Source organism: Ochotona princeps, chromosome 16 (genome assembly GCF_030435755.1).
Source record: "Ochotona princeps isolate mOchPri1 chromosome 16, mOchPri1.hap1, whole genome shotgun sequence".
In the NCBI taxonomy this organism is placed as follows: Eukaryota; Metazoa; Chordata; class Mammalia; order Lagomorpha; family Ochotonidae; genus Ochotona; species Ochotona princeps.
Genome location: NC_080847.1, coordinates 21,126,661 through 21,153,571, shown reverse-complemented (window position 1 = coordinate 21,153,571; position 26,911 = coordinate 21,126,661). Strand labels below are relative to the sequence as shown.

The window sequence follows — 26,911 nt, the reverse complement described above, 5'->3', positions numbered from 1 at the left end:
GGGTCGGGAGGAGAACGCAGGACAGCGCGCTGCTCTCTGCGGAGTTGAGAGGCCGGGACCTTGTCTCCCGGCGACTGCGAGGAGGTGAGACGCAGGAGTGGGGCGCGGATCAACCGGGGCGGGCAGGGTCTTCTCCGGGACTGCGGGATCGCAACATCCCGCTCAGCTTCGGCCCACCCACTGGGCGCGCCCTCAGCGGACAAGCGGGGGCGGAGTTGGCGGCCGGTGGGATGTTGGGTGCAGCCGCCAGGCCCGGCCCGGTGCCCAGGCCGAGCGCCCACGCCCCCCGCACCCACGTGGGTACGCCCCCGCGACGCGCCGCCCCCTGCCCCGGCCTCCGCCCCCGGGCGCAGCGGAGGGGCTCCCGGACGTTGGCTGCGGTGCCGCGGCCCGGCTCCTCGCCTGCGCGGCTGCCTCGCCCCGCATCATCTCGGTGAGTCTGCGGCACCCCCCACCCGGCTGCGGCGCGCCCTGCCACCATCCCCTCCCCCAGCCTCTGCGCGCGACCCCCGCACCTGGTCTGCCCCCTCGCCACCCGGCCCCGGCGCTCGCTCCCCGCCTGCCCCGCGAGGCCGCCGCCGGCGCCCACGCCTCGCGACGCCCCGGGGGCGGCGGGGCCTCTTTGTTGGCGCGGCGGGCGCAGGGCCCCTCCCGCGGTGTCGCCGGCCCCCGCCCCGCGCGTTCTCCCCGCCTCCCGGAGTTCACCCCGACCAGGTGGTGGCGGGCGCCTTTTGGGGGGTGTGCGGCCGTGCAATTGGTGGATTTTTTCGCACCGATTTGGAGAGGGGGGTGGGTGCGGCGAGCTCGCTTCTGCTACTCGGGCTCGGCGCTCGCCTCCCGCGCACCCGACGCCACAGCCCGAGCGGGGCCGCGCCGCGCCGCGATGAAGGTGCTGGGACACCGACTGGAACTGCTGGCAGGTACTGCCGCTACTTGTGAGCGCCGGCCGCGGTGCCCTGGGGATTGGGGCGCCTGGGGTTCGAGCTCCAAGGCGGGTGCGGGCGCCGACTAATTCCCGGCTTTCCTAGGGCTTCTCCTCCCAGTCCAGGGAAAGGAGCTAGGAGCCCCTGCCTGCCAATCGGGGCAGGCGGTTGATTCCCCAAGAAGGGAGCACCCTAGTTGTGGCCCGGTCTTATTCCTGCTCTCCAAGCAAGCTGTGCCCCCTTTTTGCAGAGGGAGAAGTTTCTGGGGCGTCGAGGCCAAGCGTTCTGGGAACCTTATGACTTGCGGGGCCCTCTGCGGAGGTGACCAGACGCCCTGTTGGAAACCCACATCCAGGCGCGGTGACAGCAGGTCCTTGGAGAGTCCCAGGCTGTGCCAGGAATGGGTGCGGCAGATCCGGTAGGAGCACCGCGGCTTCTGTGTGCTCCCCCGAGGATACAGGAGGGGCAGATGCTAGTGCGTGTACATGTGGCTTCCAGGAAATGTCCACTGGCGCCTGGGCTTCTGGCCCCTGGGCACCTTACAGTCTGATGGCCAAGCAGGGGAGCCAGGTTACCAATAGGAAAGAAGCAGGGAGCAGCTGTCGGTGCACTGGGGAAGGGGCCAGAATCCCTGCCGAGGGTGGAATGCTGGAGCACCGGCTGCCACAGGGGAGAAAGGGTGCGGCCACAGCTCAAGCTTCCCCAGGAGGCTTCTTTGCTGTGTGAGAGAGGCTGGCACTGGAGGGGGGTGGAGCTGGCGGAGGTCAGCCCATGGCAAGCTCCTAGGGAAGGCAGGGACAAGGGCTGGGACATGTGGGCTGTGAGCCCTCTAAGCTGCAGGCTGACCTGTGCTCTGACCCCCACCAACTTTCTGGGAGAGTTCTTCGGCAAGGAGGACTGCCCAGGCCGCTGGGCTTGTTAAGTTATGCAGGGCAGCTTTTACAGTCACCCCCTCAACCCTCGGAGGACAGAAGTTCTGGATTTTTTTTTTTTTTTTTTTTTTTTTTTTGCTGGATCCTTTTTATCCTGCTGCTGCCCCCACAAAGCCTGGAAGGAGGAATGCTCACAGGAAGGGTGTGGGGGGCTCCACTGGGATCTGAACTGTGATGCCTTCATCTTCTGGGTGTGGGGTTCAGGACCCCTCCTCTAGTGTGATGGGCTCCCCAAGGCTGCTGGACTTCCTAAGTGGCCAGCCATGTGAGCGCTGCAAGAGGTCACAGGCTCCTACAGGCCCATGTGCAGCAGCCCTGGGCCCCTCCGTGGGTTGCATGACTTTCCCCAGTCGCTCTTGTCTCACGGGTTTAGAGTTAAGTTCCAGTCTGGCTACTGGCAAGCTATGTGAATTCTGACAGGTGGCTTCACCTCTCTGGCTTCAAGATGGAATCCCAGAGCCTTCGTTTTCCGAGATGGTGGCCAGAGGGCCAAGAGGGTGCAGGTCACACAGCTGGTGGGGCCAGGCTTTTTGGGCTCTGCTGGCTTCTCTGATGGCATGATCTTGGCTGCCCCCATTCTTAATGGAGACCCCCATGTGTGCTGGCATGTGAGCCACTAGGAGCACTGGCTCTACCCCCACCTTCCTCACCCCCCTTTACCTCCGCTCACATTCAGCTGTGAGAATGTGACCCATTTGGGAAGGTAAACAGGCCATGGCCTGGCTGCTGACTGATCGATTGTAGTGGCACACAACAAGTGCTCAATAGTTATTGACTGAGCCCAAGCTGACATTGCCTTTCACCAGCTGTGACTCCAGGATAATTTCTAAAAAAAAAAAAAAAAGGTTTATTTTACTGGAACAGCAGAGTTACAGAGAGGTCATCCGTCTGCTGGTTTACTTCCCAAGTGGCCACAGCAGCCAGTGCTGGGCCTGACTGAGGCCAGGGACCTGAAACTCCCGTCTAGGTCTCCCATGGGGGTGGCAGGAACTCAAGGACTTGGGATGCCTTTCCCGGCACATTAGCAGGGAGCTGGACTGGAAGTGGAGCAGTTGAGACTCAAAGCAATGCGTGTCCAGGAGGCCAGCCCTGTGGGCAACAGCTGAGCCCACTCTGCCACAGCGCCGATCCCTCCAGGATCATTTCATAGAGGACTTGGAGCCCCCTGCTCCCACTCAGGCCTCAGAGGACTGTTTTTGTTTGGTTGGTTGTTTGTTTTAAAGATTTATTTATTTTTATTGGAAAGGCAGACATACAGAGAGAAGAGACAGAGAGGAAGATCCTCCATCCGATGGTTCACTCCCCAAGCGGCCACAATGGCTGGAGCTGAGCCAATCCGAAGCCAGGAGCCTCTTCCAGGTCTCCCACGCAGGTGCAGGGTCCCAAAGCCCTGGGCCGAGAGGACTATTTGACCGAGGCTTCTTTTCAAAACTCAACTTGGCTCTGGTTTAGGCAGTCTTCGTTAATTCACATTTTTAAAAAATTGATTGAGTGATTTGAAAGGTAGAGTTATGGAAACATCTTCCATCTGTTGATTCACTCCACAAATGCTCCAGGAGCCAGGAGCTTTTTCTGGGTCTCCCACGTGGATACAGGGACCCAACTTCTGTTCCTTTCCCATCACATTAGCAGGGAGCTGGGTCAGAAGTGGAACAGGCAGGACTTGAACCAGCATTCATTTGGGATGCTGGCATTTCAGGTGGCAGGCTAACTCACTATGCCACCATGTCAGACCCTATTATGGTCATCTCTAAAAGATTTAATTTTTTGAGAAGCAAAGTGAGATTCACTCCCCAAAGGGCTGCTGTAGCCAGGGCTGGGCAAGGCTGAAGCCAGGAGTCAGGAACTCCATCTGGGTTTCCCATCTGAATAGCAGGAGCCCAAACATTTGGACCATCTCCTGCCACCTTCCCATGTACAGTAGCAGGGAGCTGGATAGGAAGTAGAGATTCTGGGACTTGAAAATGTGTTCCTATATGGATTGTCAGTGTTGCAGATGGTGGCTTAACCCACAGCACCAGAGCACTGGTCTGTGTTGCATCCGTTTTACCAATGAGGACCATTACTGCCTCACATTCATGCAGCCGAGAAGAGGCGGTGCTGGATTCAAACCTAAGTCCTGAAAGGGGGGTCCTCCCATGTCCGCCTAGCTGCCCAACCTTGGGCCACTCTCACAGTTGGCCTACACGTGCAGCAACTCCTCTATGGGAATGGGATCTTGAGATGCTATGTGGGAGTGTGTGTCACAGGTACATGCTGTGCCTGGCTAGTCCTTGGCCACCAGGCGGCCCTGAGCTGTCACCTCACAGTGCTGTCGTCTCCCCCTCCCGGGCGTCCCAGTTCCTTCACTGAGTGTCCCTGTAACCTGGGCCTCTTTCCAGGTATGTCTGGGCCCCCTCCTTAGCTGCCAGTTCCTGTGGCCTGGGACAGAGTGGGGAGTGGCACTGGAGGTTGTGTGTTTCTGCCAGGCAGCCACAGCTCCCATGCCCAGTGCCCCCTTGGGCATGGGACTGAAGGATGCCCGCCAACTGTCCTGGTTCTCAAGGCAAGGAGACTACAGTGCCATTGAGGCTCTTGAGGCTGGCAGTGCCCAGGCCAAACCCCCTGTGGTACCTTCCTGCCCCCAGAACCAGGAAGGGAGGAATAGGAGAGTCACAGAATTGGAATTCCAGGGGGCTCCTATCTGCTTCCTGCCTCCTGAGCAAATTAACTCCTCTAAGCCTTGGTCTCCTCATCAGTAAGACAGAATAAGGGTGGCCAGTGCTGTGGCATAGTTGGTGAAGCTATCAGCTGTGGTGCCAGTATCTCATATGGGCACCTATTCAAGCCCTGGCTACTCCACACCTGACCCAGCTTCCTGCTAATGGCTTGGAAAAGCAGTAAAGGGTGACCCAAATGTTTGGGCCCCTGCACCCATGTGGGCGACCTAAAAGAACCCCAGCCCAGGCCCAGCCACAATGGGCCATTGTGAACCAGCAGATAGAAGACTTCTCCCTGTAACTGCCTTTCAAATCAATCTTCAAGCTAGCATTGGGGGTGAAGGGTCCCAACACGTTAGCATTGTGAGGAAGACCCTGCCCAATCTGGGAGGCAGCCCCATGGGCCTGGTCATGGTACAGTAATCAGAGGGCAAATTCTAAGTGCCTTGAAGTGCAGCGGGGGAATTTTAGATTTTCAGTGGGCAAGTGGGCTGGCAGTCTGTTTACACACAGGAAGGGAGTTAATTCAGTGCCTGGGAGGGGGGGGTGGAAGTGGTGTTTCCACCCTGGTTCGGAGTCCGAGTGACCCCCAGCAGGGCAGGCTTGACCCACCCACCCCGTCCAGCTCCGTGCAGGATGAGGGTGAATGTTTATGAACGTGCTTGCTGTGTGATGAGAGAGCAGAGGTTTTGCCGATCCGGCCTGGACTTTTCACCCTAACCCATGGAAGGTGTCTTCTCGCCCTGTTGTGTAGAAAGAGCGTGTCTGTACAGCAGCCGCGTGTGATGCTGGAAGGTGTGCTGGCTCTACTGAGGGCGTGGGGAAGGCCGGCATTTGTCAATTTCCCCCTTGGTGCATGGCAACATTCCACTGAATCTTTTTCAGGTCATGGCAGGTTCCCCAGGGTGCAAGGCTGTAGCTATGGGAGCGTGGAAATGGGTAAAGAAACCCCATCTGCTGGAGGGGTGCTGCTAGTCGCATGAGGCTGGGAGTGGGGCGATGGGACACTCTGCTGCTGTGCAGAGGAGGGGACTGCTGTATGACTTTCTCTTTTATAGTTGAGAGGGTGAGCGAGTGTTGCTATCTGCTAGTTTACTTTCCAGCAGCCTACAGTGGCCCCAGGCTGGGAAGAAGGATAGGGGATCCCATGTGAGTGGCAGGGACCCATGTGCCTTCACCCACTGCCTCCCTGGGTGTGCAGTGGCAGAAAGCTGCGATCATGAACCAGGGTGTGGTGCCTAGGCGCCCCGATGTGAGCTGTGAGTGTGGGAGCCCCCGGCTTTACCACTCAGCCCTACGCCAGCCCCAGGACAGATCTTATGAAAGCAGATCAGCAGTGATGGGTTGGAAACTTGAAGATGCATGTGGCTGAATTTTGGTGAATCATGATGCACATGGAGGCATCAGCTGTGAGAGCGGCTGCGTCCACACAGCAGACACAACACGGAGAGTTCCAGGTGCACTGCCGATGGTGGGCAGCCCACCTGGCCAGACGTGCCCCTAACTGCAGGTGATAATCATGGTGATGCTCCGTGTACAGTCGCTCGCTGTCTAACCTGCAAGTGCTGTCTTCCTCCTCTTGTGGATAAGGAGACAGGCATAGGATACGGGTCCTGGCTGCGTTTGGAGCCAGCATGTTAGTGCTGGTGTCCACAAGATGATTCAGTGGTGTCTTTTGCTTAAAGAAGTCCTCAGGGACCAACATTCTGATGTCATGGGTTAAACTGTGGCCTATGACACCTGCATCCCGTATGGGTGCTGGTTTAAGTCCCGGCTGTGTCACTTCCCATCCAGCTGCCTGCTGGTGGCCCTGGGAAAAGCAATGATGATTTCCTTGCCACACACGTGGGAGATCCAGGAGAAGCTCCTGTTCTCTTTCTCTCTCTTTCAAATAAATCTTTAAATAAATAAATAAATAAATAAATCTTTTAAAAATTATTTAGGGATAGGCATTAAGATGACATGAGTTGGCAATGAGATGACATGCCGCTGCCGCCCACATGGGGACCTGGATGGAGATCCTGGCTCCTGGCTTCAGCCTGGCCCAGCCCCTGATGTAACAGGCATTTAGGGAGTGAACCAGCAGATGGAGAACCTCTCTCTGTCTCTGGCTATGTCTTCTGTCTCTGTCACTCTGCCTTTCAAATAATGAAACTTGAAAAAAAAAAATCTTTGAGCATTGAGAAGAGGCTGTAAAGATGGTGCCGGTACCTTAGCTGTGGTTTCCTTGCTGTATGCAAGTGACCAGAGTAGCTGCGGCTCACCAGAAAGCAGGTGCACTAACATCCTGGCTCAGCTTCCCGTGCATTCATGGAGACCCCATCACGTGCGCAGCTCATTGTCCTCTGCGTCTCTTATTTCTCTCAGCCAGTGTATGCTACATAAAGGTCAAGATCTATGCTTTTTTTCCCCCTAAGATTTATTTTTTTTAATTAGAAAGTCAGACATATAATATAGGGAGGAGGAGAGACAGAGAGGAAGATCTTCCATCCGGTGATCCACTCCCCAAGTGACTGCAACAGCCAGAGCTGAGCTGATCCAAAGCCAGGAGCCCAGAGCTTCTTCTGGGTCTCCCATGCAGGTACAGGGTCCCAAGGCGTTGGGTCATTCCTCGACTGCCTTCCCAGGCCACAAGCAGGGAGCAGGATGGGAAGCAGGGCTGCCGGGATTAGAACTGGTGGCCCTATGGGATCCTGGTGCATTCAAGGCAAGGACTTTAGCTGCTAGGCTACCATGCTGGACCCAAGGTCTGTGTTCTAAAGCCGGAAGTGAACAGGTGCCTGGAGGAAGGCAATCTCATTGAGACGGGGCAGGGGGTGACTTTGAAGCAGAGCCCGGGTGGGAACAGATGCACAGGTGGACACCCAGAGCTGGCTTGGTACAAATCTAAGAGGAGGAGATCTCTGCCACCCAGGGAAACCCCACCCCTGGGCACGCTGGAGTTCTGGGTCCAAGTCTCAGCCTCCAGGGGCAGCCTGTGCTATGCTTTGCCCCCTGCCTAGCTGAGGGTATGCTGGACTAAACAACGGCCCCCAGAGATAGTGGGGAGCAGAGTTCCAGAACCTGTTGGTGTCACCATGGGTGGCACAAAAGGACTCTACAGGTGTAATGAGGTCAGGATTTCAGGTGGAGTGTGTTGCCTAACTGATCCCTGTGAACCCGAGCTTCAAGTACAGGTTTCCTTGGGTAGGGCAGGGTGGAGACCCGAGGTTGTGGGATCACAGAGCACAAGGGGACGTGTGAAGCAAGATGCTCTGTTTGTGACCATGAAGAGGGAGGGAGGGAGTATAAGTCCAGGGCCACCAGGGTCACTGAGCCTGGCGGGAACACAGACCCCTGCCAGGCCCTGAGCTGCTCTCCTGCTTCTGGCCTCAGACCCTAGGAAAATGAGTATGGGTGGTGGTTTATAGTGACGGCCACTGACAGACAATATTAGGGATATCCGCGAGCCACACCCAAGCCTTGGCCTCCACCAGAGCGGTGCCATGGACAGGGTACAGACCACACTGCTGACTCTGACACCACCACACTCCTCCACCCTCACCTCCACCACCTCTCTGTGTGCCAGGTTGTGTGGCCCTGGGCTGAACTTGGCTCCGCTGCCACCCTGTCCCCCTGGGGTCAACGGGGAATATGTATAACTCAGCTGGCACACACACAGCCTCCTGTGAGCCTGAGTCAGGTGAGGAGGACCTCCGTCAGCCGTGTTAGAACCCACAGGTCCACACCGTGCAGCTGCTCCTGTCCCTCCTGCTGTCCCCATCCTGCAGGGCTTGCTCTTCTAAGCCTCGGATGAGACAACGTGCCTCTCTGGTCCCCCTAGCAAATGCTCCTGGAAGCCTGGGTGTAGCTTCACTTCTGTGTTGGACAGAGGGTAGGACAGGTGCAATGTGTCCATGGATGCACCGGGACCCCAGCCTCTATGGGGTGAGGGGACAGGGCTGTGTGTCTGCAGTATCTTCCCCTCCAGAGTGGATGTGTAGGTCAGACAAGTCCCATGACCAGCTCCAAAATGTGCAGTGCCTGTCATCGTCCTCTGGGCACCCCAGGCTGTTTCCCAACAGTGTTGGTGCCGGACTTGTAGATGTAGTTTTTAGCACCTATCCACAGTCAGTGTACAATGTAGGGAGTCCTATAAGGACCCAGGACAGGACAAGTAGCGGTCAGGGCTGTGCTTGCCCAGGCTGCCCCTTACTATAAAGGGAGAGTGCCAAACCGACTGCTCCCAGGGCCTCCCTCTCTGTTCAACCTGTGCAGATCAGGATGAGGGAGGAGTACCCCAGAGTGCAGGAGGAAGACTCCGAGGAAGTTCCCCCTCCAGGCTGAGGCTGACCTGCCTCCCAGTGGGCCCGGTGGTGGGAAAGGCTGCAGGTAGTCCTTCTCTTCTGCTGCCTCATGGGGCCCCGTGTCCTGTGTGCAGTCCACATGGTTGCATCTGGGTTGGGGGCCAGGAGTCTTTGTCCAGTCCCTCTGAGTTGTGCATGAAAGTTAAGAGGCTGTCAGCAAGGTCTCTCCACTGGGAGGACAGGGACCCAGCACAGGCTCCCAGGACACGGGGATGCAGGGTGTGTATGGCTAGCCAGGTGGGCACAGAGCTGGACAAGGCCTCCGGGTTGGATCAGTCCCTAAGACTCTGAGTTCTAAGTCAGGCCCTTCCTCACACAAGCAAGATGGCTTCTGGTTGCCAGCCCACCCTTCTGATAACCGCACAAAGAGCTCTGCCCTTCCCCTCGGATTCCCACAGAAACCTGGTGCTGGCAGGGGACTAGGCCACCCCCTGGACTATCTCTGAGCCTGAATCTTCCTCTCCCCCACTTCTGGCCATCTCCTCCTTCACTGGTTTACTTCTCTGCTTCTCTGGGGCTCAGTCCTAGGACCTCACTGCCCTGGCTGACCTTAATCTCCTGGACTCTATAGTGATTTGCTTGAAGCCCCAACTTGCTCTTGTAGCCACCTGCTGCTGGCTGAGTTTTTGAGCCAACCCTCCCAGGGTGGGTATGTGGCGCTGCTCTCTGGAATGCCCATATGCCTACAGGAGTGCTGGGTTGAAGTCCCAGCTCCTCCTCCAGCTTCCTGCTGGTGTGTACCCGGGGTGGCAGGTGATGACTCAGGACTTGGTACCTAATGCCCATGCAGGAAGCCTAAATTGAGTCTGGGATTATGGCTTTGGCCTGGCCCAGCCCTGGCTGTTGCAGCCATTTAGGGAGCGAACCAGCAGATGAAAGATCTCTCTGTCTGTCTGTCCTTTCTCTGTAACTCTACTTTTCAGATAAATAGGTACATCTTTTTTGAGAAAGCTAGACTAGAACCCCTCATCTCTCTCCCCATGTCTTCCCCCACCCAGCCTTCCCTATTTCATCACTGACTTAGACACACTTGGCTGTGTCTCCCTTCCCACACACCTGATGCATCCTGGTGCCCTTAGCTCTGAGGACTCCTCCCTCCCCCATCACCCCTGCCTCTGGCATCAGCTGCCATCCTGACTGCAGAGTGTTGGCAGTGACAGCTGCCCGTCCCCTCATTCACCCCATGTCCGCTCACTCCAGAAGCCTTCCCGACAAATCCTACACATGTCATGGCTCTGCCGAGAGCCCAGCAAGGCACCTTGCACAAGCACACCTTTCCTCTCCTCCTCAAGGCTGCTGGCTCCCCACATGCTGGTCTGTCTCCTCCTGTGTTCTGCTCTGGCCACCCTGGCCTTCTTCTGTTCATAGGAGGTGCCTACCTCCCAGTCTCTCATTCCCTGGCATCCCTAAGACCCACCACCAGCTTCAGCCGCAGCCCCTGCCTGGTGGGATGTGGTGGCACTGGGGGTGTCCCAGTCACCGCGTATCTATCTTGGAATTGTTGGCTGTTTGCCGCATGCCCAGAAGACTGGCATGTGTGTGTATGCGTTGATATTTTCTCTCTCCAGTCTCTGCCCCAGCATCCAGGTGTCCCCTGCCTGACAGTATGTCATATTTCAGAGCTTTTCTCATCTTTCAACAGGAGCAGAGTCTTTACCTGGGGGGCAGCTACAGCCCAGAATCAGAAATCTTGAGCCCTGTGGGCACACTAGATCTGAGAGGACACTCAAGTTTATGGCATTTTGAATTTGGGGATTGGGGCCATTCCGCCTGTAGCAGGTGCACAGTCAACATCTGATGAGGAATGAACAAATGAATGATGTAGTCTAGGGCGTGCACATCAATGCTGGAACCACAGGGACTGGGAATGCTGGAAGGAGGTCTGATGAAGGGAAACTGACAAAGATGCTCTTCGGAGGAGGAGGACCTGGGTGGCGGTGGGCGGGTGCGAGGCAGGCAGACTTCATTGCAGATTGGCAAACTCCGTGCCAGGTGCACGTTGCCCAGAGCGCTGAGAATGAGGTGTTGTGGGGTTGGGGTGGCCAAGGCAGGAACAGGGCCTCTGAGAAAGCTGTTCCTCCTGCCCTGGGCGGGGGAGGTGCCTGGCCCCGGCTCTGCTGGCTAAGTCTTCCACCCAGATGCAGGCCAAGGGCAGTGTTTCTGGGAAACGTGACATATGGGGCAGAGACTCGGGACACCTGTACTAAAGAAATTTGAGGATCTGTAATGGAAAGTGCCACGCCCAGCTTTTTAGCTTTGTGATGTAGATGATGGCTTGTGGAGTTGGTCTGGGTGTCATGAGTGTGGGTGCGTGGGGTCCCTGGGGATCACTGTCGTGGTGAAGCCACCCAAAAGAATTGCACCGGGGGTATATTGTGCTGCCCACTGGAGGTAGGCTGCCAGTCTGGGTTTGCACTGGCATCCCTGTTTTCTATGAGGAAAAGCCACCCCCCCCCCCATTTTGTTTTGTTTTGTTTTTTTGCCTTGTTCCTTGCCTTGGACATGTTGGTTGGATTTCTAAGAAAAGTGTGCCAATTTTCAGTTAGCTTCAACTACAGATGACAGAAGACCCCTGACGGTGGTAGTCATCAATTATTCAAGGTAGAAGATGCATTTCCCTCTTTCCTGAACTTGGCCTGGAGACTGGGAATTGATCCTGGGCCCCTAGATTCCTTCTGTATTGCAGCTCTGCCACCTGCAGTGACCTGCCTCAAGGTCCACAAAACTATTCAAGCTCTTGCCATCATGTTTGTTTTCCAGCCGGCAGGCACTATTGAGATCAAAGAATGTCTTACCCTTTTTTCAAGAACACCACCCTAATGCCATGGGCTTCCATCTGTTTCTCTGGCAGGGCAACATGATCAAAAAATGGTTTTTAATTTTTTTTACCTGTTCGTATTTATGGAGTCACAGCTCCCAGCAATGCACATGCACCGCCAAGACTAAATGCCTGGCTGCCACGCAGGTGGTCATTGCAGAGTGAGAGAGGACGTGGGTGAAGCCACGGAGGGTTGGGGCCTAGGAGGGTCACCAGCAGCAAGAGGAGTCCTGTCAACACACCGACTCACGTGTCACCTTAAACGGCAGATCCGTCCGTTCATGCCTGCCTGCCTGCCTGAGCTCTGGCAGCAGCTCCCTGATACCCAGTTAGCTTGCATGATCCGGTCCCCCTGAGCTCTCACTGCAAGTACTCTGGACCCTGTCTCCTTCATTCTCCTTCTGGGCTGGCTAGCTGGATGGCCAGGTCACATTTGTGTTGATGAAATAAAAATAGCACAACAAAAAGGACTTGCAGAGTTGGTGGGTGATCTCAGAGTCCGGATGTACCTCTCCAAGAAGGCTTCCTGAGAACAGAAAGGAAGTCCTGAGTGATCAGAAGGCATCATATGAGTGGTGATTCTGAAACTGCTTTACATGTGTCCCAGGAGTGGTAGACTGCACAGTGAGAGTCAGGTTCTTACCATCGGGAGGTAAACGTTATAAAGACAAGAGGGAAGCTAGAGAAACTTCTGTGTGATTGAATTGAGATTGAGGTGTAAATTCTGGGTTTGTCATAAATACGCCAGTGGACAGATTCGCAGGTTGTGTGCCTTGCTAGTGTGCACTGTGTCTGCGTGTGTTCACTTGCTTGTGCAGAGTGGTGATATCTGGGGAGAAGCCAAGGGGCTGTAAATAGGGGACATGGGGGCTGGGCTGGACAGGGCAAGGAGTGTCCCTGGCAGCCGCCCTGCGAGTGTTGGCTTCCCCAGCCTCCCCTGCATCTTGTCCTACATGCACCAGCTTCAGCCTCTATCTTGCCTGCCATGCTTTTGTTTTCCGTGGGACAGCCACAGAGGCTTTCTAGGGTGAGGTGTGATTTTCCTCAGACAGGACCTGCAGTGTACCCCTCGTCTCACCTCCGGGCTGTGAGACAGCTAAAACCCGATCGTCACCCACCATCCCTGCTGCCACGCTGCTGCTCTGTTGACGGCTTGTTGCTTTCTGCTACAGCTCTTTGCTTTCTGCTGTGACTCATTTCAGCACTGATCATGGACTGTCGGGTGACCACAGTAAGAATCAATGATTTATCTGGCCCTGGACTCAGGGCTCAGCCGCCCAGCCGGGACTCAGTAATAGACTGGGCATGGTTCCCCAGACAGAACCGTGAGCATCACCACCATGCCAAGCCCCTGCCAGTGCCCGCGTTATTGTCAGCCTTCCAGGGGCGGCAGGCTTCTCTTGTAGCTTTGCATGGCCCATCAGCCCCATACATCCACCAGCAAGTAAGCCCTCCCTCTCCTGGACACAGAAGGGGGAGCACTTCTAGGACGGCCTCTCTGAAACAAGTCTTTATTTTCATCTACGTGAAAGGCAGATGGAGAGCAGGCCAGCATTTCCATCAGTTGATTCACTCTCTGTGACAGACAGGCCAGGAGCCCAGAACACATCCACCTTGCTTAGGTAGCAGGAGCCCATGTGCCTGATACCATCCACTGCCTCCCAGGAGACATCAGGAGGCAGCCGGCAGGGCCATGGAACAGCAAGAGCTGCAAACTGAGCTCAGATAAGGGATAGGGGCACCCCAGGCAGCAGCTTAGCCCACTGTACTGCATACACACCCTCATCTCTTTAAAAATGTATTTTAAACATTTTCTTAATTATGTATTTCAGAGTCCAAGAAAGATTTGAGACCAAGCTCCCATGACTGGGGCCAAACAGGGACCCAAACAGGGAGCTTACGAGGACCAAATCCAGGTCTCCCACGTGGCTGGCAGGGACCAGAGCCCTTGAGCTATCATCACTGCCTTTGCATGATGGCCGCAAACTGAGCTAGGAGGCAGGGCCAGGCATCCGACACAGGTGTTGGGTGATGTAGAATCGAGCAGGGGGGTGCGGTGGCAGGGCAGTTCCACTAACCTTGCTCAACACCTGGGGCGGGGGGGGGGGGCTTCTCCTCTAGAGAGGCCTTGAGTCGATGGAGGAGGGCGAGGCAGTCCCTGAACTCCCATGCTAAGCCCACTTTGTCCCCCACAGATGCCCCAGGAATCTCCCATGATGTAGGCATTTGCCGGGCTCTTCCCCTGATGTGCTGAGGCGGGCATGGGGTTAGGGGTGGGGGCTGGTGCTGCCACTGTGCCCTCAGGCTATCCGCAAGGAGTGCTTCACCAGCATACAGTGGAGCAGCAGGTGAGTGAGATAGAAACATTAGCCATTGTGCTGTAGGCCTGGTGACCAGAAAGGGTTGGGCCCTCCCCGACCCGTGGGGTGCTAGGCCCTCTGTTCTGTGTAGGGAAGGAGGAGGGGGCCGCAGTGACCCAAGCCTTGGCATTTCCTGTCGGGGGCCCTCCCTTCCCTCTCCGTTCACCCCCCACCCCCAGGCACTTCACTCCTGGTGGACCTTAACCCGCCTTTGTTGCCCCAGGCCGACAGGTATCTCCACTCCTATTATGTAGCATCCAGCTGCTGGGGGTTTTGTTTTGTTATTAAAAAAAAAAAAGTGATACTTTATTGGAAAGAGCAAGAGAGGGAGAGACAGATCTAACCCCTTGTTCTCTCTCCCAATGGCTACAAAAGCCAGGGCTAGGCCAGGCTGAAGCCCTGAGCTCCTTGCAGGTCTCCCCCAAGGGTGAGAAGGGCCCAAGGACGGGGGTCATCTTCTGTGGCCTTCCACATGCTTTAGTGGGGAGCTGGATCAGAGGCAGAACAGTTAGGGTTCAAACCAGTGCTCATATGGGATGCTATTAACCTGCTGCACCCAACATCAGCCTACCCCAGCGTTTTGGTTTTTTTCACCTTAACGTTGGACGTGAACTTCGCCGTACCTCTCCTGGAGAACGTCCACCCTGACCTGTGTCTTGGAGCCATGCACCACCTCGCCAGGCCCAGGCTGCGGTCGTGTCCCTATCTTCTGTGGGCTGAGGCATCCCCAGTTTTGTGGATTAGGTCTCTTGCCACCCCCTCTATCACAGACCATCTGTCCCCGCTCTGCGCACTCACAGCCCTGTTAATAGCACACTCCTTGGGGAGATGGTCTCCAGGGTGGTTTTGTAACAGACAGGGGAGGAGGGCAGGGTCTCCTGAGCTGCTGTGTGTTTGGTGTTTGGTTGAGTAAGGCATCCAGGGAGGCCAGTGGCTAGAGCTTTCTAAGGGGACCCTCTCCCAGCCCCCACCTGCCACTCCCACATGATGCACACAGGGATGTCTGCACACATCAGGAAGGCTGGGAGAGGAAGGGGGAGGGGAGGGAACGCCTTTCTAAAAATATAGCCCATCTGCTGGTGGTAGCTGGTTTCCCCGGAAACCGCTGGGAACAGGGAGCTCCACCGGGGGCGCTCATGCCAGGTGGTGGTGGGGGGGGGTGCCCATGCAGGGGCAGGGGCCTGGGGTGGGCTGGAGGATGGGGGCGTGGCCAGCAGACTGTGCACAGCCTTGCCCCAGCACCTCAGAGCCTCCAGCTGGACTCTAGCAGGGACCCCCCAGGCACTTCTGCTGTGTCCTTAGCAGCCGCCTGGAAGAGTGAGGGAGCGAGAGAGCCAGCAGAGGGGCTGGGTGCTGAGGAGGGTGCGGCCCGTGGTCTCGGCTGGGGTGGGCTTGTTGGTGTCTCCAACTGCAGAGGGTGCTAACGATCCCTCTGCCGCTTTTCCTACTGATTGTGACAAAAGCATTTTCCATTTCTCACAAGTTCTTGAGCCCTTAGGTATCTCTTGCCCTGTCCATCAGCATTTACCTCCTTCCCGTTTTTCCCTGTGGTGAGTTTGTGATCATGGGAAGCATGATTTCCTTGATCTAGAACAAAAGTCCAAAAAGTCACAGGGAATTTTCTTAAACAAGAATCACTGCTTTTCCTCCCCAGCTTTGTCTTCCAGGGAGGGATTGCTGAATCTGAGCAAATTTAAATAATTGTAACTCGTTGTGCAAAACTGCATTCCAGAAAGATCTCTCAGGTGACCCGCCGTCCTCCCATGATAGATGAAAGTGCCTGTGCGTCTTTGCGTGTGCTGCAAACTCCGTTCTGGTGGCAAAAAATAAAAGGGCATCTTGTTTGCACGTGAACTTCCTGGACTTGTCTGTCCAGGTGCTTTTGGGCACTGGGGATTCTGTGAGGGTCCAGATCCCGTCCTTGGCTGGTCTTTTCTGTCACCGCTCTTGGATCTGTGTAGTCCAGAAATAATACCAAGAGATGGTGGCTGTGCCCTGGGCCTCTGCCTGCCCGCCCACTCCCACGGCTGGACCCCCCCAACACACACACACACACACACACACACACATGCCAGAGGCCTCCATAGAACACCCAGTAGTAAAGGCAGAGACCATCACCATCCAGGAACTGGACTGCCCATCAGGTGTGCACTCATCGTGTAGTGCCCTCCCACCCCTAGCCTGTCCCCTGCGTCTGAGCCCCCCAACCCTGACAAACCTTTCAGGGCTGTGAGAGCCCCCAGCCTGCCTTTCTTGTCCCTCTTCCCAGCCCCAGGGGACTCCACCAAGGCCTTCAGTCTTTCCTTCCCACACTAGGCCCTGCCGTTCGCAGGAGGGACAGAATGTCACCTGTAACTGTTGGTAGGGGTTACAGTATGGGCCTGAGCTTGGGGCGGTGGAGATGACTGGCTCCGTGTGCCCCCTGCCTCAGGCATCCACCCAGCACATGCACAGCAAGCCACGAACTCACTCTCCCTCGCCCCTCAAACCCAGGGCTCCTGCTGCACGACGTGACCATGGCCGGGCTGCAAGAGCTGCGCTTCCCGGAGGAGAAGCCACTGCTGCGGAGCCAGGACGCCGCCGAGCTGGTGAGTCGCCCTGTCGCGGGTCTGGCGGCGCGCGCGCCACCTGGTGGCCAAGCGGAAAGCCGCACCTACCTGCAACGGGAAAGAAGCGCCAGGACGCAAACCTCCATCCCAGACCTAAGCTTGTCTCCCACACTCCTCCCTATCTCCCTCCTTCCATCAATTCCCTCTGCCTGGGATTTGCTCCCAGAAATGCTGGGGGCTGGTTCCCTTACCAGAGAACCTTCTCTGACCTCTGGGGCTGCACTTGATCCCCCACTGTCCTCTGTCTTTGCCCCTACTGATGTGGGCCCCTGCCCTGCAGGCTCTGGGAGCAGAACTCTGGGTCTTTGACCCCACCAGCCTGTTGTCAGCCATGGCATCCACACAGAGCCTCTGTTGAGCTCTGGGGAGGCAGATGGTGGCCCTCGGGCACCCTGTGCCCTGTCTCAAGTGCTGTAGCATGCGAGCGCCAGGATGTTCAGCCCAGAGGAGTCCCCCAGCCATAACTTCTTGGCCTGACCCCCCCTGTATGCACTGTCCCCTGCTCCTCGCCCTGTCAGGTCATTCCTTGGGGAAGCTCAGTGACAACGCCTGCCCTCTCAGGGTGGCTGGTCCCGCCTCCTCCCCAATTGGTGCTGGGCTCTGGTCTCATGTGTTTCCAATGAATGTGCGGTCAGAGCCCGGTTCCCATCCGGGAGCTGGGAGCGTCACACCTCATACAGGGCTGCTAGTGTGTGCTTCCTGGTGTCAATCCTCTGCTCCCTGCTGCCCTCTGCCTGCCCCCTCCTGTCCAGGGAGCTTCTGCAGGCTGTTTCTCCATGGGTTCTGCGTCTGGGGGTGCAGCCAGCTACAGGCTGAGGCTTCACAGCCTGGGAGCGGAGGTGGGATAGTCATTATTCCCCACGTCCTGTGAGATGACAGCTGTGTGTGCAGCATTTATGCGGTATTAGCAGCAATGTGGAGATGCTGCAAAGTGCACAGTGGACTTGCCCAAGTGACTGAACACCACACCATTTTCCAGAAAGATTATTTATTTAGAGGTTTTCCACCTGCTGGTCTACTCCCCAGATAGTCACAATGGCCAGGGCTGAACCAGGTGAAAGCCAGGAGCCAGAAACTTCTTCCAGGTCTCCCACGTGGGCGGCAGGGGCCCAAGCACTTGGGCCGTCCTTTGCTACTTTCCCAGGCTGTAAGCAGGCAGCTGGATCAGAGGTGGATCAGCCAGGGCATCGCAGTCACATAGGAAGCAGGCATCACCAACAGTGGCCTGCTACACTGCAGTGCCAGCCCCACCTGGGACTGGAGCACCTGTGGGCAGCCTGGCACTAGTCCCGGGGACACTGAGGGTCAACTGTGCTTCAGGTCAGCCGCCTGCCCCTCCACCCCCATGAGCTGAACCCCTGGCGGGGATGTTACAACTCCTCTTGCGCATGCCATACCCCCAACATGGCCTCGCCACGCTGAAGCTGGGCTTTCTATCCTATGGCTGGGCCCTCGCTCCCCACCCACCTTGTCCTCCAAGTGCCACTCCCTGCCTTTGACCCAGACTTCTGAATTGGCCTGAGTTATGCCTGTAGCTTCTGAACTGAGCGACCATGCCCTTCCCTGCTGCCATCTCCGAGATCATCCGTACACACACACACTGATCTGCCTCAGTGTCTCTGTCAGGTCTGTTTGAACAAGACTCCCCCTTCCCTCCTCTAGACAGTTGTCCTCTAAGCTAAAAACTGTCCCCACAGGGCTGATGCTCTGGTCCCAGCATCTCTTGGTGCCACTCTAGTCGCAACTGCTCTACTTCCCATCCAGCTCACTGCCTGTGGCCTGGGAAAGCAGTCGAGGACGACCCAAAGTCTTGGGACCTTACACCTGCATAGGAGACTGGTGGAAGAAGCTTCTGGCTCCTGGTTTTGGATTGGCTCAGCTCCGGTCATTGTGGCCACTTGGGGAGTGAACCAGCAGCTGGAAGTCCTTCCCTCTCTCTTTACAAATCTGCTTTTCTGATAAAAATAAATCTGTAAGAAAAAAAAGGGAGGAAAGAAGGAAAGAACAAACTGCCCCAGTGTGCTTCTACAGCCGCTGTTGCTGCAGCTCATGAGCCAGGGCATTCTGGAAGCCTGGACCTACTGCTTCCCTCGGGTCCTTGTCCCCTCTGTCGATGAGTGGTTGTGGGATACCCCAGCAGGGGAGTCCTGGGAGAGAGATGGCAGGGGCCATCTTCTGGGAGTGGGACAGTCCCCTGGGGCCTCCAAGCCAGAGAGTGTATAGCTGAGCTCCCCACCCACCCTTGTTTTGGGGAAACACAGGGGTGTCGCTGGCTGGATCCTCTCCCCCAACTCCTAGGTACATAAGTTGCTCTTCACTGCATGCTCCTCAGTCACACCTTCTTTCTAACCACACCGTTTAACCCATGGTGTGTTCAGTAGGAGACTGTAGCCTGCACAGCCCAGGTCAGGGGACAGGGACAAATGGTCACTAACACTGGGCTTCTCACTTAATCCCAGGAGGCTCCCTGCCCTCCCAGGAACTGTGTGTGGTCTGGTCACCTGACATGGGTCTCTCCCCAGTGGCCTGAGCCTGTGCCAGCACTGCTGGCAAGTCAGCCAGGTGGGGTGCCGCTCACACACTGGGGGTGCCATTCCAGCTGCCTTCCCCTCTGTGAAGTCGGGGGTCCAGTCTGGATTGGACACCAGGATAAGTGCTTGACTGCCCAGCCAGGCATGCGCACCCTCACAGTACCTGGAGTCCAACAGGAGGCCTGGCCCCCATCATGGCTACATCGATTGCCATAAGACAGGAGCTGAGAACACAGAGCAGGCAGGTGTGGGGCAGTGGCAGGTGCCACGGGCCTGGGTGGGGAGAGGCCCGTGCAGGTAAGAAAGGCCCCCCTGTGACTCCTTACTGAAAAGGCCTCTGCTTCCCCATTCCTGAAATGGGCCTGATATTCATGCTAGCCCCAGCCCCCTCGACTGTCCATCTTCATGCTTTTGTGTCTTCCCATGGCTATAGCTGTCCCCAGAGCAGGGGCGCAGCTGGGGTGGGGTGGGAGTCAAAGCAAGAGATGCTGAACCCCGGGATGAATAGATCAGAGGCTTCCTTAGGGAACCTTGTTGCTAGAGGACTTCCACGGGTCCACTCCAGCACCTGCAGTAGCTGGGACTGTGCTGGACTAAAGCTGAGAGCCAGAGGTATAATTCAGGGCTCCTGCTTGGGCATAGGATCCCCATGCGCACTGCCTCCCAGGGTCTGCAGTGGCAGGAAGCTGGAGTTGGGCTGGAGGTAGGCATCTAAACCCCGGGTCTGACTGTCTGCTTTCTCTCGGCCACTTTGGTTAGCATCTGGACAGTTGGAAGCAGAGTACGAGATGGAGACCCTGCAGTCCCTCAGGCCAGCCAGGGCCTAACCTTCACCCCGTTTGCCTCCTTGTAGGAGAATTCCGACAGCTTCCTCCTGGCGGTGGACACGGACTGGAAGGTAGGTCAAGGCAAGGCCTTTTGAGATGTGAACTGACAATGTCCTTTCCCTGCCTGGCCATGTCCCAGAGTGAGCCACAGCCCTCAGTGTGCCCAGGGCTGGTAGCGCCCACCCACCAGGACTGCCCCCTGCAGCTCACTGTGGGTATGGCTGCCACTGGCCCAATGGAAAGGAAGTGAGGGGTCTGACCTCCAGGACAGGAGGTGGGGAGGGGATGGGGAGGCCTGGGGTAGTGAGAACGGAGCTGGAGTGAGGGATGTTGTCATCTGAATCAGGTTTTTCCTCCAATGAAAGCCAAGTCGCTGCCCCAAAATAGCTCGTTTCCATGGTAGCAGTTGCCTGGACAACCATGGCCTCTTTAGCGTGAGGCCACATTTTCTCTGTGCAAACTGAACTTGCTCCTGGTGTTTGGCCCTGTGCACCTGAAGGTCCTGATTGCTTGGCTAGACGCTTCTCCCCTGGATTCCCTTAGTGACCATCCACTCCCCAGTCTCAGCAAATGGCTAAGAGCAGGCCCGACGTGAGCCCCATTGGATCTGCAGATCTGGCTGCTGCCCTGGACTGTCTTCCCCCCAGCTGGGCCAGTCCCAAGTCCCACCACAGCACAACCAGGAGGTCTGGACAAGGGAGTGAGGTGGCTCCTCCCCCCAAGGTCCACAGCTCTGCAGTGAAGACCTGGGGCCTGTGTGCTGGTCCCTTGGTCACACGCAGCCTCAAGGACGCCCTGGGCCAGTTCTGGGCAGCCATGTGCCATGCCCAGCTTGCTGGGGAAGGCAGTCTCTGAACCCAAAGGGCTCTGGAGTAGGGCAGGGAAGGCTGTGGCAGTGAATAGGTGCCAGGAGGAGAATGGGAGACATGTGGCCAGAGATGACCTAGGTGCATGAGAGGGGACAGTCAGAGGTCAGAGCAGGTGCAGCACAGAGTTCTCTTGGTTCTTTTTGCTCCAGATGAAGGTGGGGTAGCAGGAAGCCCCTGCCCAGATCCTCTGTTCCCACAAGGTAAGAGGCTGAGGCCCCACCGCCCCTCCGGTGCCCGGCTGCTTTTGCAAGGCCTCTCACTGGGGCCCGGCTCCCAAGCTGCTACATGTGACCAAGGGCAACACATGTTAAAGCCTGTCTTCCTGTCCATCCCAACTAGACACTCGTGGACAGGGCTTTTAGATTTTGTAGAAAGGCAGCCAGGAGCATGGCGGTTATCTGGGGCAAGGCAGGGATTCTTGTCATCTGATGTGTGGTGCCAGGCAGCATTGCTGGGCAAGACAGCAGGGCAGAGGGACCTGTGTGAGCCAGAGAACCTGATCAGGTTGTGTCCCTGCCACCAACCCGAACGGCTGTGCTAGGCTCTACCGGCAGCTCTGCCATCCTTGAGTGTGTGTGGATGAGGGCTCCCACGGGCCCAGGTTTGGGGCACCCAGCTGACTTGGTAAGTGGCCACGAAATCCTGGAGCCAGAGTCAGCCAGGCAGGGTGGGTGTAGCTCCCTGCTCTATGGTCACTGCTGTGTGATGCCCAGCATGTTAGTCACCTTCTCTGTGGATGTTAAGGGAATAAAATGAGGAAACAAGTGCCCACTGCTTGAGCCTGGCACATAGGAGATGTTCCATTGTGTCTGCTAAGAATGTGACCTTGGGCTTCCCCTCCCCCAAGAGCCAGTAACCCTGGCTGCTCATCAGCACAGTGGGGGAAATTCCCAGAGCTCTCCGGACCTGTTTCCCCACCCGTTCTCCTGAAGATTTGCACTCGTCCCTGCAAGAGAATGCCACCAGCATTCACGGTTGCACCACTGGAGGTTCCGAGAGGGCAGCTGAGTTACTCAGGGTCACCCAGCACAGAAGCAGTGGGGCAGCACCAGCTGCAGGGTTTGGTTAACAAAACGTGAGCCTACCTTGTCTACCTGCAACAACTGTGGGAGACCCGAGGGAGGGGCCAGCAGGCTGGCCCAGTGTTTACCTGCTCGGCTGCATGGCCATGAGGTCAGGCCCATGACAATCTACGCACTTGGTCCTCCATTCGCGCTAGGCAGCTCGGTGACAACAGCATGCTTGCTTTGGCTCAGTGGTGGAGGCTGACGGGAGGCAGGGTGAGATCTACGCCCAGGCCTGTGGATTTGCAGGCAGCATGAGGAAAGCAGAGATGGGGCAGGTCAGCACCTCCCCGGGGCACAGAGTGGGGAGAGGCCAGAGGCTCATGAGGGCACCCAGGGTGGTTGGAAGGGCTGCCTCCCCCTCTGACTTCCACACTCAGAAACGCCCAGGAGAACTTGTGCGGGCCCCAGGGAGGCCAATGCTGCGCCTCTGCAGGCTGTCTCCGTCGCTTGAGCCCCTTTGTGTGCCGCAACATCTGCAGGAACAGGATGCGGGGTTAGGATAAAGGGGCCAGGAGACGCCCCACAATGCCAAGCTGCCCTGCGCTGTGGGGCACCGGAGCTGGAGGCCAGAGAGGAAGTAGGGAAGGTCAGTGGTGGCCCCAGGCAGAGGCCATGGCCTGGAAAAGAGGACACGGCGGGTGTGGAGAAGGTCATCTGGTATCTAAGCTTTGCCCACAGGCTGCCATGCAGGGCCATCGGCACAGGCCAAGGCTAGCCGTCAGGGGCACAGACAACAGCACCCTCCCCCTGCCCCTGTACCTGTGCTGTGTCCCGGGGCTCTCCCTTCTGCTCCCCTTCCTGACCTGTTTTCTCCCAGCCCCCCCCCTCGCCTCAGTTTGCCCTAGCCACACGCCTAGAACTGGCCCACCACCCAGGAGGATGGCCTAGAGTCTTAGGGTGGCTTGTGTGTCCTGCTGCCCTGAGACTGGTGGGTTCTGGAAAGGATCCGCTGAGGGGGCTTGTGAACCTGGCCAGGCTGTCCCCTCTCCCTCCTCCCCTCTTGATGACCTCTAGCCCCTTTTAGCACGCTGCATGTGGGGAGAAGAGCTGTGGTGTGTCTCACCATGCCCGAGAGCAGTGTAGACTCCCTGGTCTTATCAAGCTTCAGGGCCTTCTCAGAGGCTGGGGGTGGGAGCCTGGTCCCCAGGGCGTGGGCCAGGGGCTGTGCCCTACCCACCGCAGGTGCCGGTATTCCCATGCTCCGGGCTGGAGTGTGTCTGCTGTTGGGGCTGGCAGAGCTGCAGGCCTGGGGACCATTCTGTATGATGGGCTGCTGTCGCTAGGGGCAGGAGGAGCCAGAGCGAGGCTGGTGTGAGCGAGGACGAGGGAAGCCAATGGGAGGCAGCCTAGTCCCCCAGCAGCCAATCCGAGCAGGGGGACTCCGAGTGAGCAAGTGACTGCTCAGAATCCCTGCAGGGAGGAGGAGCCGGCCCTGGCCAGGCAGCTTGAGCGTATAAATGGCCTGGGAGGGCGCCCCATCCTAGTGCGAGACAGGCAAGGCAGGCACCCGTTTTGCCTCTGGACCTGCCCCCTGCTGCCGGACCCGAGTGACTCAGGCCTTTGGGTGTCCTTCCTGATCTAGGCGTCTCCCTCCCTCGGCACGATGCCGGAGTGCTGGGATGGGGTGAGTGAGGGGCCCCTGGGGCAGCGGGCTGGGCATCCAGGCCACGGCACTCCTTTGGCTGGCCTCCTCTAATGACAGTTCAGCCGTCAGTCGCCTCACCTGGGAGGGAGGACAGCAGTCACTGAGGCAAGGCCTGAGGGCTCCAATCTCCACAGGAGGGAGGCTGGGGCTGACTGCTCAGTATGGCATGACAGCCGGGAGGCGGGGGAGGGGAGAAGTCCTGGAAACCAAGGGCAGGGACTTGTCTGGCTGACCCACCTCACTGCTGGCAGGGACCTATGTGTCGGTGTGTGGTTGTACCCATCGTGTGTGCCTGCTGTCTTTGTGCCTCAGTGCTGGGTGGTAGACCTAGGGGGGCAGAGGGGCTGTGCTCCCGGCCAACACGGGTCCAGGGTCTGCGTCCTGTCTGCATGAGTTGCCCTGGAAGGACAAGTGACTCGTCCTCTGTGTTCCTGCCTCCCCAGGCAGAGGGCCTAGGAGAGGAGGAACGGAGGGTGAGAGGAGGGGAGGTGGCTGTGCCGGATTTGTAGGAGGGGAAGCCAGTGGTGGAGCCCTGCATCCTCTCCACCCATCGTGGCCGCCGCCTCTTGTCCCAAGGGGCAGCAGGTGCCAGGGCCCTCCACTGTTCTTCTGCGAGGAGGGCCGGGCAAAGGCAGACCTCTCCCTGCCCCTGCACTCCTGCCCTCTGCTATATGAAACAGGGTGACGTTAGCACCCGCCTGCCCATGCAGACCCTGTCTCCAGAATTATTGATGTGGGTGATAGTCTCACACCACCTGCCACTCCAATGAGTGCACAAAGCTGGGCTGCCATGGGCCGCACAGCCATCAAGGTCACAGGCAAAGAGGAACAGAGCCCCCTCCCTTGTAGCTGCAGTGCCTCCCTCTGCTACCCACCTCGCAGGAGGGGGAGCAGGCTCTGATGTCACCAGGAGCCAATGGGAGAACACTTCCCTAGGGGCTGCAGCCCTTGGAGCATCCCCCACCCTCCCACCCCTGGTGCAGCATCCCTGGGCAGGGGACACTGACCTTCCACCCCTCCACATTGGGTCTGAGTTCTGCCAGGAGGGAAGGATGCACAGGAAGTGGCTGGTAGGAGGAGATGGTCAAGGTCATGGGCCGCCTGTACCACGCAACTGGAGCAGTGCCGGATGGCCAGCTCAGACCCAGCCCTTCCTGTCCAAGGGAGCTGATCACATCCACTGCGTGATGGGAGGAGTCGGCCCTGCCAGGGCAGGGATGACCTCAATTCTCAGCAGCTGTGGCTGGCAGCTCCCCTCACACCTGCAGGTGTAGAGGTCTGGGTCTGGAAGACCATTGCTCAGGGCCCTGACTGTGGCCTCCCAGGGCGAGCGCTGACCCTGCTGGGAGCACAAGCAAGCGTGCAACAGCAGACAGGCAGCGCACTGCGGCTCTTCTGCAGCCTGAGCCCCTCCCTCCCCCAGCCCTGCCCTCCTGAGCAGCGCGAGAGGGGAGGAGACTGATGTGGGCTGGGAGGGGGTAGGCTGAGACAGGCAGCTATGGTGGGACTGCGTGCCTAGCAGATCTCTCTTCTCAGAGAACACAGCGGCCACTGCCAAAATGAGGTCCTGGCCCCGGGCTAACCCCCTGCCCTTCTGGATTTGACCTTGAGCAGGTCAGTCCCCCGCTCTCAGGAGGCCCAGTACCCTCTTCTATCACTTGGGGCTTGACATGTACCCAGGCACCTGACATACATGTCAGCGAGCAGGAAGCCTTGCTGGATTCGGTGGGCTGGGCTGGAGGGGGCTGCAGTGGCCTGGGCTCAGCTACAGGGTCCCAGGAATGAAACACCCTGTAGCAACGGGGCAGCTCTCATCTTGCCACTCACCCAGCAGAGCAGGTGGACCCCCAAGAAACTGCCTCCTGCACCCCACTGGCCCCTTTCCCCTGGGTACCAGGTTCCCTGGACATCTCTGTGTTCTTATTTTCAGAACAAGCAGTGTTCAGCTGCAGATCCTGCTGGTGCTTCCTGGTTGTATACCCAACAGGGACCCGCTTACAGGGGGCTGACCAGCAGGGCACTTCTCCAGGACATGGTGCCCCTTTGCAGGGCCCCTCTGTGAGCACCAGCACTTCAGTTCCCTGAGTCCCTGGCCCTGTGCTGAGTCAGCTGCAGGGTCCCAGGGCCAGAGTCAGGTCCTCCAGGAGGGGCTGTGACCCTGAGCTGCACCCCAAAGACATGGGGTGCAGTCTGTAGTAGGCAGAAGGCTTCAGGGTTAGCAGTGGGGAGGCTTAGGTCACGAAGAGGGCAGAAGCAAGAACCTGGGCTGGGCACCGAGGCTGGGCTCCGACTGTGGCAGCAGGACTTGCTGCTGGCCTGCCAAGGGGTCAAGACTGTCCTGCACAGGCGGACGCGCTTGTCCCGTGCCTGTGTGGACAGCCCTGGGACAGGAGCGCCCTGCCCGGTCCATCCTGCAAACAGCATGTCTCTACCCTCCAGGAACATGACATCGAGACACCTTACGGCCTCCTGCACGTAGTGATCCGGGGCTCTCCCAAGGGGAACCGCCCGGCCATCCTCACCTACCATGATGTAGGCCTCAACCGTAAGCACAGCTCAGCCCCTGGCCCAGAATCTACCCAACATCTCCCACCCCCATCCTTCCTGCCTCCCCACAGGACCCTGCAGGTTCCGTGACATGAGGCTTTGTGACCCTAGCACCCTGGGTCTCAATTTTCCCACCTTGGACTTTGAGGCTGATCACCTGTGCCTTAGTTGGCCCACACCCCTCACCCCCTGTCCGCGCCTCCCTGAGCCAGGCAGTAGCTGAGAGAGGTGTGTCTTTGCAGACAAGCTCTGCTTCAACACCTTCTTCAACTTTGAGGACATGCAGGAAATCACCAAGCATTTCGTGGTGTGCCACGTGGACGCCCCTGGGCAGCAGGTGGGGGCGTCGCAATTTCCTCAAGGGTAGGTGCCTTGGCACCCGAGCCCCTGTCCCCAGCACCGCGCTCCGGGCTGGACCTGAGCCATGACCTCCTGTTCCATCCACAGGTACCAGTTTCCATCCATGGAGCAGCTGGCAGCCATGCTGCCCAGTGTTGTACAGCACTTCGGGTGAGTGCCCGCCCAGCCCTGGCCTTGTGTACCTGCCACCATGGCAGGGACACCCCACTCCACCGAGGGCTGAGGTCCAGTGAATGGAGCACCCCCCAGCCCTCGAGTGACCATCCTATTCTGTGCCAGGTTCAAGTACGTGATCGGCATCGGAGTAGGAGCTGGAGCCTATGTGCTGGCCAAGTTTGCAGTGAGTGTCCCAAGCTCTACCAGCGCCCCAGAGCCTCT

At 57.8% G+C, this 26,911-nt stretch overlaps 1 protein-coding gene across 5 annotated transcripts in view; it reads left to right on the top strand.

The window, feature by feature from the left end:
* Positions 1 to 299: 299 nt before the first annotated feature.
* NDRG4 (NDRG family member 4) overlaps positions 300 to 26,911 on the top strand; it is a 33,255-nt gene continuing 6,643 nt past the window's right edge. For 2 of the 5 annotated variants that reach the window (XM_004583901.3, XM_004583900.3), the window contains exons 1-5: positions 23,453 to 23,605; positions 26,066 to 26,171; positions 26,416 to 26,536; positions 26,621 to 26,683; positions 26,813 to 26,873. In XM_004583901.3, coding sequence (XP_004583958.1) covers positions 23,585 to 23,605; positions 26,066 to 26,171; positions 26,416 to 26,536; positions 26,621 to 26,683; positions 26,813 to 26,873 — 372 coding nt within the window. In that variant the 5' untranslated portion in view covers positions 23,453 to 23,584. Of the gene's footprint in view, positions 434 to 693; positions 921 to 16,571; positions 16,667 to 20,071; positions 20,117 to 23,452; positions 23,606 to 26,065; positions 26,172 to 26,415; positions 26,537 to 26,620; positions 26,684 to 26,812; positions 26,874 to 26,911 lie in introns of those variants that run through there. The other 3 variants (XM_058674355.1, XM_058674353.1, XM_058674354.1) reach the window with 3 other exon arrangements.